Source organism: Thamnophis sirtalis, unplaced genomic scaffold (assembly GCF_051295495.1).
Source record: "Thamnophis sirtalis isolate CommonGarterSnake01/CBP01778 unplaced genomic scaffold, rThaSir2_p1.2 scaffold_6, whole genome shotgun sequence".
In the NCBI taxonomy this organism is placed as follows: Eukaryota; Metazoa; Chordata; class Lepidosauria; order Squamata; family Natricidae; genus Thamnophis; species Thamnophis sirtalis.
In genome coordinates, this window is record NW_028261386.1 from 15,741,068 (window position 1) to 15,752,513 (window position 11,446).

General features: G+C 42.1%; 1 protein-coding gene across 2 annotated transcripts in view; it reads right to left on the bottom strand.

The window, feature by feature from the left end:
• ZZEF1 (zinc finger ZZ-type and EF-hand domain containing 1) overlaps nt 1-6,093 on the bottom strand; it is a 71,317-nt gene extending 65,224 nt beyond the window's left edge. For both annotated transcript variants that reach the window (XM_087717261.1, XM_087717260.1), the window contains exons 1-2: nt 5,449-6,093; nt 133-277 (exon numbers count right to left, since the gene is read on the bottom strand). In XM_087717261.1, the coding sequence (XP_087573387.1) occupies nt 133-277; nt 5,449-5,973 (670 nt within the window). In that variant the 5' untranslated portion in view covers nt 5,974-6,093. The remainder of the gene's footprint in view (nt 1-132; nt 278-5,448) is intronic.
• Between the last annotated feature and the right edge of the window lie 5,353 nt (nt 6,094-11,446).

Here is an 11,446-nt window from a genome sequence, read left to right on the forward strand (position 1 = left end):
TCACGTTTCTTAAAAGCTGAATCCATCTAAACCAGGACTCTCCAAGGCCTCAGTGAAAAGATTTATCCAGTGCATAAATCAAAGATAATTTAAGTGAAAATGACAAGAACATGTTTCTTCCTTCTTTTTTACCTGGAATAAGTGAACAACTCTGCATCTGCCGGATTACGTAACTAAGCTCTCCTTGCAAATTTGCACCACTGGAACTCTTGAGAATCTCCAGCATATTTTCCACATCTACTGTGCCATCACCCTCAGGATCAAACTGAGCAAAAGCCTAGTGGGGAGAAAAAAAGTTAGAAAAGCCTCTCAGTACTTATCATATCCATCAGCAGTTGGAAACCAACAAATTCTTGATTAGAATTTGGTCAGAATTAACACCATCTTGCTCAAACACTTTCCTGAGTTTCTAAAGAAATAACTCTCATATAAATTATCTCTAATAATAATAGTATTCACAATACAGTTATTAAAAAATTAAATTCTGTAAAAGGTTTCTCACAGGAGAAATCAAGAACTGCAGTCATTACAAATAAATGACACTTAAGTTTTCCTGAGATAATATGCAAAGCAAAACACAACATATACAAACTTGAGTGACAGGTTTTCAGTATGCTCAGCCTGAAGAAACAAATGCTCATATTTCTCCTGGCAACTGTTCCCTATTTTCACTTACCACAGTCCAACCCAGAGAGGATTGATATTAATAGTGATGAAGGCCTCAGATTTTCTGATCTCTGCAGTTAAGGTAACTGTAAACCACAATTTTAGATTACAGTATCCTTACTGACTGCAAATATTTGATGACAAGAAACAAAGCATTCAAAGACCTTTCTCTGAAACATGTAATCACAACACTGCAAACTGATGCATACAGAATGCTGCTGCATCTAAACTTTACAAATATAATATATATGAAACAATATATTAACTGATATCACAATGATCTAATACATATTTTGCTACCTTGAATATGGCAGTTTCAGCTCAAAGAACTGACTCTTTGAGAGGATCTCATATTTAAGATTCTATCTTCAATGAATGTAAATATACTGCTGAGCAGAGAGAACATTTATAGTCTATCCTGTCTCAATTCCTGTGTTAGATGACATCCATTTAACATAGAATGGTGTTCTCCAAATGTGTTAAAACTCTAAACCTAAGAATTGCTAGTAAGATTGGTAACCATAATGAATGGCAATTATGGGAGTCCAAGTCCATCTGAAGGACACAAGACTTTGAGTTTGGGTAATTTCTGATGAATCTGTTTCAATCCACAAAAATGACCATAAGGGATATTGTGAGGAAACAAAGAAGAAATATACACTAATAATTACCTGGCTCTGGGCATATTTAGCGGTAGTGTAATTAAAACTATTTATACAGAATACATTTGTTTCACCTGTTCAGCACCTATCACATCTTAAGCAGCAATTTTTTGAGATCAATGGTATGTAAACAAAGTAGGCAGTACATTTATTATTCAGAGCTCTCTCTGTTCAGGTACTGGTAGATTTTATCTACTTAATAATCAATAATTTTGTTTTTGTCTCCTATAGTGCTGCTTTATTTCTATTTGCAAGCATTATTTATGGTATATCTTAATATTTCATGTACCATATATTGTGAATTGCATTTGAATTTTCTAATGTTTAATTAACCAGATATACGTGTTATATTTTTAAGATCATACTTTATTTCAATATATTTCATAGCATAATTCCATAGCATGATTGGATTTGCAGAAATGGACTCCAAAAATATAAGTAAGGAAGATAACTTTGCCATTTGCCACAGCTTGAAGGCATGTAAATCAACCAGCTTTCTTATCTGAATAACTTGTTTTTTAACAGGGTGTGGTCCACTGAACCTTTGCCCAGAAGCAATACTGCACTTCTCTTGACATTATCTTTTATTACATTATTTATTTTTTACACCCTTCCCGCATAAGCAACAAAATATTTTGCAGATTCAATTTTACTCGATTTAATCTAGCCTTCAAATGCTTTTGGCATTTTTCTTGGTTATAATCATTTAAAATCAAGAAATCTTTAGCATCCATCTCAGTCATCAGAATTGGCTCTATTTGGGAAAGAAGATGTCTTAGATATTGAGGCTCCAAACCAAAAGGAACTTTAATGACCAATAACTTAAGGTGCACTCAGAAAACACATGCTAATCAATGTAGCTCTCAGAACAGTACTGTAACTTTGCAATGTCTAGATTTCTCAGTGAGTTTAACTGATGTTGCTGATGCATTCAGGACCAGCTGAAGTTCCTGGATGGTCTTGGAGAGCAGTTCCATTAAGAATAAATTATAGTAATCCAATCTACAATTTGTGCATTGACTGGAGCTGAACAAAAGGCAGTATAGGCTACAGCTTCCAACTGCTTTTGTAGCAGATACTATGAATCCAAAAGAAACCTGTGGTAGTAAACCTGTGCTGAGTAAGCATAACCCTACTAAGAGTTATATTTAATATTAACTTGGATTCAGCTGGCTTCTGACTTAACATCCACTCTATTTTGTTTGGCTTAAGTATAAACCTTTTTCCCCCCTATCAAGACTCCAAGCATAAGGCCAGGGTTTTTGGGGCCAGGGTCAGATCCACCTACTCAAATAAAAGTGTAATCAATCAAAAATGCCTCCAATTCCCAAACCTCACAGATGGCCCAGTGTTTGACAGTATTTGTCACAGAGAGGATAAGGACAGTCATCATGATAGCCCACAATCATGAGGACAATCAGATTTTCTCCTTACTGGAGCCTGTTTCCCAACTGCCAGATGTTTTCCAGAGCTTTAATTATTGCTCCAACAATTTTGTCAACAACTTCCTCACTTCTTCAAATGCCACAGGCTAAAAGACCAACTCAGGTAAATATGCCATTTCTGCAATATTTTAAGATACTGTGGGATCCTTGGTGCCCTGAGCTTGGTTGTTTTCTTGCAGATGTTTCATTACCCTACTAGATATAACATCATTGGAGCTAGCAAGATACTGTCTGCCCAGCTTCAAAGAGAAATATGAGCAACCTTATCCCTGAAATGCTTAGCTAGGTAATTGCAGTTTCCCAGCAGGGACTTCTAGCTGTAATTTTATAGAGGAGCTTAGGACACCGTGAATGGGCAAATATTCTGAAGACAAAACAAGAGAAATTATTTATTGAATCATATTTATATGCTGCCTATCTCACAGAAATGCAATCTTGCTTTGTTGCCCTTATTACATGAGGCAGGCGCAAATTTTTGCTCATGCCTATTTTCAGCTGTAGTCACACTTTGTTTTCCCCAAACTTGCTCCAAGTATCTCTTTTCTTACTTAATTTCCCAAAACTCATCAGAAATCATTCTGAAAGAAGCAGCCTTCATATTCAAGAGGCTATCAATACATTCCATAGAGCTGCCCTAATTGTTGAATTCCCCAAAGCCATCTGAAAACCCTGTATGTTCATCAAGCACTTCAGACAGGTCATCTTAAATCAATGCTTTCTCCCTGTGGAAGTTAGAAACCCCCATTAAACTCTTTGTCATGAGGAATGATCCGCCTGTAACAAGATCTGGTGCAAAAGTCTCATGTTATCAGATCATTTCTCTGTGATAAAGAGAATATATCAAGCGTAGCCAACAGCTATTTGGTGTGAGTCATTGATTACATAAATAGGTTTGTACTTTTTATATGCAACTATGAAGTTGTTGGCTAAGAACCTAAAGAAGTTGCCACAAATATTGTACTATATGATACGACAAAGAATATGTATCTACAATAATATAACAAAAATGTGTTGGACCAAGAAAGTGCAGTAAACAATTGCCAGCTTTAGAGATAAATAAAAAAAATAGAATAAGTAGATAAAATTTGTCTAATTTGGTAGAAAATTTATTAAATCTGAGAAAATAGACAGAAATTTAAGAAAAATTGATAGGCAGGGGAAATACATGGTGAATGAATGCTTACCAGAAGAAGAAAAATAAAACATGATTCTAACTATGTTGTTATACAGAAGAGTTGGTCAGAAAAAAATGAAAAGTTGAATAGAGTGGGATTAAAGAACGAACAGTAATGTATGAGACAGTGTACAGACATAGTGGAATCATGATAGGTAAGGGGGGGGGAAAGGTATAAATATTTTCATTAGATTTTACTTACCTTTTTCACTTATCTCTTGCCATCCTTACTCAACCTAAATTTTACTGTCTGCCAACTCCAGTAGATTCTAATTTATTTTGCTTACTATTTTTTCAGCATAACACTGATGCCCCAAAAGGAATCACTAGGATTAGTACTCTGTATTTATCTAGAAATAGACATGCTGAAAAGGCTCCATTAAAATCATACTGACAATTGGTATTCATCCCTCTAAGTTCAACTAGACATGGTTTAAAAATATGTTTGTAGGCATTCCATATCTCATTATTTCAAATGTATTCTCTAATGGCACGTTCCCTAATGGCATCCTTGGTAAAAACTGCATATGCTTGAAGCCTGCTAATTGGTTCAGGAGAAAGTCAAAGATGAAATTCCAATAATACACTTAGTACTAAATGTAACCCAGAGTTTATGAGTCACTCCATGCATCTTTAGTGGAAAACAAAAACAGTCTCTCTCTCTTTCACACACACACACACACACACACACACAGCGCCTGATTTTTTTTTGAAGTGAGTTCATTCCGTTATTTTGAACATTGTTTTTTAAGTCTGAGCATGGTGGAAGCTGGCAGGAAGTGAGCTCTAGACTGCAGTTCAGTAATAGAGTTAGAAGGGATCTTGGAGGTCATCTAGTCCAACTCCCTGTTCTTACAAAAGAACTATACTATTCCTGATAGATAGCTGTCCAGTTTCTTAAAAGCCTCCAGTGTTGGGGCACCCACAACCTCTGAAGGCAAACTATTCCACTAGTTGATTGCTATTCCATTGGAAGAATGGTTACAAGAACTGAGCAGGGCTAGTCTAGTGAAGAGAAGGACCAGGGGAGACATGATAACAGTCTTCCAATATTGGAGTGGCTGCCACAGAGAGGGTCAAGCTATTTTCCAAAGCACCTGAAGGCCAGACAAGGGATAGTGGATGGAAACTGAACAAGGAGAGATTCAACCTAGAAATAAGGAGGAATTTTCTGGCAGTGAGAACAATTGATCAATGAAGTTAACTTGAGAAGTTGTGGGAGCTTCATCACTGGAGGCTTTCAAGAAGTGACTGGACTGTCTCCTGCTTGGGAGGAGTGGAGTTGGACTAGATGACCTACAAGGTTCCTTCTAGCTGTGTTATTCTGATTGTTTGATGATTCTGGTATCATATACATGAAGAAAGTTGCCCTGAAATTCTGAGCGCAACAAGTCTTTTTTGCCAGTCTTGGAAGAGAAACGTTACGCTAGCTGCCCGTTCGCCCTTGCAGGTGCAGTTGACACCCAGCCAGCCTGAGCTTTCCGTTCCCTCCCGCACTCACCTCTTCGCTCCTGACTCGTTCCTCGGCCGCAGCGGCAGCGGCGTCCCCCCCTGTCCCGGCGGTGGCGGCAGTGGCCGTCCCTTGCGCGGGTGCAGCGCGGATCTCCAGGGCTTCGCAGAGCTGCTCGAGGCTGATGGCGTGCTCCCCGCGGCCCAGGCGCTCCTCAAGCCAGCGCACCAGGGCGGCGTGGTGGCGCGAGAGCAGCGGCTCGGCCGAGGGCACCTCGCGAAGGCGGGCGGCGGCTTCCTCGCGCAGCCGGGCCTGTCCGAGCAACACCGCCGGCGGCGGGAGGGTCGAGGCAGCCGAGGAAGACGACGACGACGACGAAGCCGGCGGCGGGGAAGCTATGCCCGGGAAGGCGGCCTCCATAGCTCCCGGTGGAGGGGACTCGCTGGTGCCAGCGGCCCAGTTGCCGTTACTATTGCTCCAGGTGACGATGCTTGCCGTTCCTCCTCCTCCCCCTCCTTCCGCTGCCGCCTCCTCCTCTTCTTCCTCGCCCTCACTGTGGCTACCCACGTTCCCCATGAAGCCCTCGGGCCGCCTTTATGCCCTGCGGCTCCCTCCCTTCAGGCGAACTCCTGTCACGGATCAGGAAGGGCCGTCTCGCTCTTTCTCTCTCTCGCGTCTTCTTCCCTCAGGACACATTTCCGCCCAAACGTCGCAAAGGCCGCTCGCCCAGCAGCGGTTTACGACCCTGCCGTACAGCAGAGCTGCAAAATATGGTGTGGTCCAGGGCCCGAGCGGCACGGCGAAAGATGGCCCCCTGTCGTCTAATAAAGTGATAACATCGCTTTTCGGCAACGCCGCAAACCTGAGCAAGGGGAGGAGGGGGTCTCTACAGCAACAGAGGGCTGGCATCATTTTGTGGCAGAGTCGCAAAAAATCACAGCCGCCTAGAGCTAAGAGTATATATCATGATAACCTAACGTGCGCGAGCATCTCATAATGTCGCAAAAGATGAGCGGGATTCGTTTTTTGACGGCAGAGGCAAGAGTGTGTTTGTCCGATAGTGTTAATTTTGGCTGAGGGAAACTTGCGGCATAGAGATAAGAAAAGGGAAGAGTCACCTGCTTATTTCAAAGGGCACCAATAAAGAAGAATATTTGTAGCCCAGGGTTGAAATGAGGGCTCCTTGGTGCTCTTTGTAATTGTCTTTTTCTTGGAGATTACCCCAAAAATCATTACTCAAACTAGGCTATAGTTAGTTTACTTTATTGTCACTGCACCTTGTACAACGAAATTAAATGCCATCTTCAGTGTACATTATACCCTGTTTCCCTGAAAATAAGACCTCCACAGATAATAAGCCCGATTAGGCTTTTGAGTGCATGCACTAAAATAAGACCTTTCCTGAAAATAAGACCTCTCTGAAAAATATTGCAACACAGCAGCAGCCATGAGGTGACCACGCTCGCCGCCTCCTGCACCTCAAAAATAATAAGACACACACCCTCTGAAAATAAGGCCAAGTGCTTATTCTGGGGGTCAAAAGAAAATAAGACCCTGTCTTATTTTCAGGGAAACACAGAAATAACTATAATAAAATAAACAAAACACATCCTTCACATTCATATACAATTGAATTGAAAACCCCTGATATTGCATTATATTTCACTATACAGTAGTGAATACTACTGTACCGCCATATAGTAGTTAGCATCATCAGTGCTAGTAAAGAGTTCTGTTTGCTATCAGTTTATTTCAAAGGGGATTTGTTTGCAGATCCAGATTGGCTGCATAGAAATGAAAAACAGATGAGCCCCACTAGGCAGAAACAAGATAGATGTGCTTGAATTGATATTGAATTGGTGGTTTATCTCATCAAGCAGGAGTTTGTTTTCTATGGAGTAGAAGATGGAGAAATCGCTATGCAGTCGGTGGCATCAGGAAGTTGTAATGGGTAGAATGCCTTTGAAAATGGAGGTTCTGATTATCTAACGCAGCCATTCCCACAGAGACTGCCTGGGTAACGTGTTTTGTAATATAAGTTACACCTGCATGCTTCCAGCTGGATTGGAAAGCAATGGCAGTAAGATATTTACCTCCTTGTGTGATTTACAATGCCTTCACACTGATTCTCAGTAGATATACATTACTTCTACCATCCAGTGTTTGAGAACTGCTGACTTAGGTAAACAGCAAGGGTTAAAGACCCTGCATTCAACAACACCCCTCAAATTGCAAGATTTCTCAGGCAAACCAAATAATTAAAAATCCTCAAGTCAGCGCAAAAATGCATTCTTATAAACTGCCCTCCTACATTTCAAAACTGCTTTTTTCTTTTTTTACAACAGCTGGTGCTTGGCAGGGACAAAGCAGGGATGTTCTAATAAAAACTAATTTTGATATCAGACTACCCCTTTTTCCTTACTCTTATAAGGCACACCAAGCCAAAGCACATCCCTTGCATTTAAAAAAAAACCACTCTCTCTTAAATTGTGTATCAGCACATTGATGTCCTGCTTGTTTAATTAGTTTATGATTCATGACTCAGATAATCGGTTAATTCAGCAACGTCTTTAAATGTGTTGCTTGAATACAACCGTTCATTGACCCAGCATTGTCATTAGAAGTCTCTGTGACATGGCAAATCTTACTATAGTATTATTTTATACTTTTTTGTATATAACTCAAGGAAGTGAACATATCTACTACTTATGCCTCCATTTTCCTTGCAACAACAACAACCCTTTGAAATGGGTTGGACTGAGACGGAGTGAATGGTCCAAAGTCACCCAGCCAGCTTTTATAGTTGGAAGAAATGTCCTTCTGGGTTCAGCTCCAAGTGGGGAAAAAGACCCTGGAAACATGGAGTCTGCTTGGAAAGATGCTTTAATGGTGTACAGGACCACATGGCTTGAGTTCCTGAACAGAAAAGGTTCAAGATGTTGGGTGAAGAAGAAAAAAGAGAAAGAACTGTTGAAAGTTCCTGGCTTTATACTCTCTGTTCAGCCCCACCTCTCTGTTTCCTGTTCCTGTGTAAGAAATGTATTCTGATTGGTTGTCAGACTCCCATGGGGCCATGCAGGGGCAACTCTTTAGGTTGTGCTTTGAATCCAAGTTTGATTGAGCATTGCTTCTTCCCAGATGCTCTGTGATGAGATGGGTAAAGGGCTAATACTACCTTGCCTTAATCCCATCACCCTGGAGCTGAAGGGGAGGGTTTTTTGTTAAGTAGAATAGACTGGCCCAGGCTTTTTAAATGGCCATTAACAAAGCTATTAAGAGTCTGTTTCCTGCCTAAAAACATGTTTCTCCATTTCTGATCCAGGGAAATATAATATACTACCTTTTCAATATTTCCTAGAATATTTCATTTTTCTAGGATGGGTTTGGGGTGCTAACTTCTTACAATACTTAAGGGAGTTTTGTGATTAAAGCCACTCAGAGTCAACCTTGAACCACGAGATGGATGGCAAATACATTTGATAAATAAATAACATCTACTGGTTCTAGTCCAGCTCCTTAACCACTCCATCAAACTGGTTCTCTCTGTATGATTGATTGCCTGTGTACTGCCAGTTATGCCTGCTCTTTCACAGGCAATCTAGCAAGAATTATTTGTACTGATGAATCATCTGTAAAGTTTTCATGCTTTTAATATAGTACAACTACTGGGCAATGAGAAAGTGTATATTTTCGGTAACAGTTGATTTAGCCACCAGATGTGGTTCTGCAATATATTGAGTCTGCTAGTGAAGAGCACTTATAAACTGGAAATTAATTCAAAATCCAGCTGCTAGCAGCTGAACCGTGACTGGACTGAGAAGCTGCAATTTCAGCCTTGGCCACCATAAAAGTGGCACTGCAGCACAACAAATGAATATTGTCTTGATAACTTCCACAGCTATCTTGGACCAAGAGCACCTTCTACAAGTGAATTCTGTTGTCTTATATACCCTGGTTACAGAGTTTATTCCACAAGGTTCATATTTCTAAATCACAGAGTTGGTAGTGCGGGAAAATATTTTGGTCCTTATTGTTAGATCGGGTAAAGGAGGCACAAAAGGCTTCAGTAAACAACAGTTCTTTATTGCAAGTCAAGTAAACATCTGGCTGGGGAATGGTCGGGCAGCATCCCATTTTAAAGGGAGCTGTCAGACCACTTGACAAATGAGATTCAACCTCTGTTCCCGCCAGAACAGAGGACCTTGGTGGAAACCTCTGTCGGTCTGTCAGAGGGGGGAAATATCTAACACCCCTCCCCTCTAGGATGGGACAATCTAATTTGTGACATAGTCACGCAGGTAGGCGGGCTTTTGCATAGCTCTACCTGACCTGCGCAATTCAATGTTGGTGTTTCCTTCGCACAAGTCGGACGGACCTGTTGCTCCTGCAGACCCGCCAGGTAGAAACTCCTGGAACTTTTCACAGTCCGCGGCTGGAGCTTCTGGTGGTGACTCGCTCGGAGCTCGGGTGGGCCTGCATCAAAGTCAGCTAAGTCTTCCAATATTATCGGGCTTTCCTTTGGTTTGGAGGGACTGTTATTTTTTGTATAGCTTCTTTCGGTTTCTGCAGGAGTTATATTTGGTTGTCTAAGCGCTGAGTTAGACATGCGGCTATGGAGTTGGCCTATATGCCTTCTCCAATTTCTACCATCCTCGAGTCTTACTGTGTACGATCGAGGGCCGGTAATTCCAATTATAGTTGCGGGAATCCACAACGTTCCCCTGGTGTAGTTGTATACCGAGTCTCCTATGGTGAAAGACCTGATTTTGCTTGAGGAGTCAGGGGGGTGTTGAGGTGGAATAATTTGGGTGTAGCCAGTCTAAGTGAGACCTTAAGCGGCAGCCCATGAGGAGTTCAGCAGGGCTTCTTCCAGTGGTAGCACTGGGTGTGATATGTTGAATGAGTAAGGAGTGATCAATTCGTGTTTGCCAATCACCTGGGCCCATCCTATTGAGGGCCTCCTTTGCGGATCTTACCATTCATTCTGCCTGGACATTGGAGGCCGGGTGGAATGGCGCAACCAGGGCATGTCTGACTCCCTGAGCTGCTAAGAATGTTTCGAATGGCATGGCCGTGAATTGGGGCCCATTGTCAGAGACTAGTACAGCGGGGAGGCCGTGCGTGGAGAATAATCTCCATAGTACCTTGAGACCGATTCCGCTGTAGTGGAATTCATCAGGACTACTTCTAACCATTTTGAATATGCTTCCACAACTATGAAGAATGGACTGGTCCAGCAAAATCAATGTGTATTCTGGACCATGGTGTTTGTGGGCACTCCCACTCCTTGGTGGGCTCTTCCGGGGGAGCCGGTCTGGACTCCTGACAGGGTGTGCATGTAGCCACCCATTCTTGTATGTCCCTGTCCATGTTAGGCCACCAAACATAACTCCTTGCTAGAGACTTCATTCTAACAATCCCAGGATGTCCTACGTGCAGTGTTTCAAGGACTGCTATGTGCAATTGTTTGGGAATGACTACCCTGGTCCTCCCACAGCAAACAACCGTTAATAACCGACAGTTCATCCTGTTTGGAAAAATACATTTTGAATTCGGCCCCAACAGGCCCCTTGGGCCACCCCCTCCACACCCAGTTCAAAATTTGCTTTATTATGGGGTCCTTTGCAGAGTGGCGTGCAATGTCACTAGATGAGACAGGTCCTGTTTCCAGACAGTCAATGAGGAGGACCAATGTCTCGGGGGTCGGGTCGGTGAGGACTTTGGGCAATGAGCAGTGGCTCAAGGCATCTGCGTGCCCTAACGTGGTGCCCGGTCAGTGGATGAGGCAGTAGGAATAGGCTGCTAGAAAGATTGTCCATCTGATCATCTGGGGAGATAGAGAAACCGGGGTGGGGCAATCCCCAGCCAGCAATCCCAACAAAGGTTTGTGGTCTGTGACTAGTTTGAAATCGTGGCCATAGAGATATTCGTGGAATCTCTTTACTCCAGCTACTGCAGCCAAAGCCTCACGATCCATTTGGCTATAGTTCCACTCTGCGGCGAATAATGTCCTGGAGTAGAATGCAATGGGGGCTTTGGTTTTGTTGGG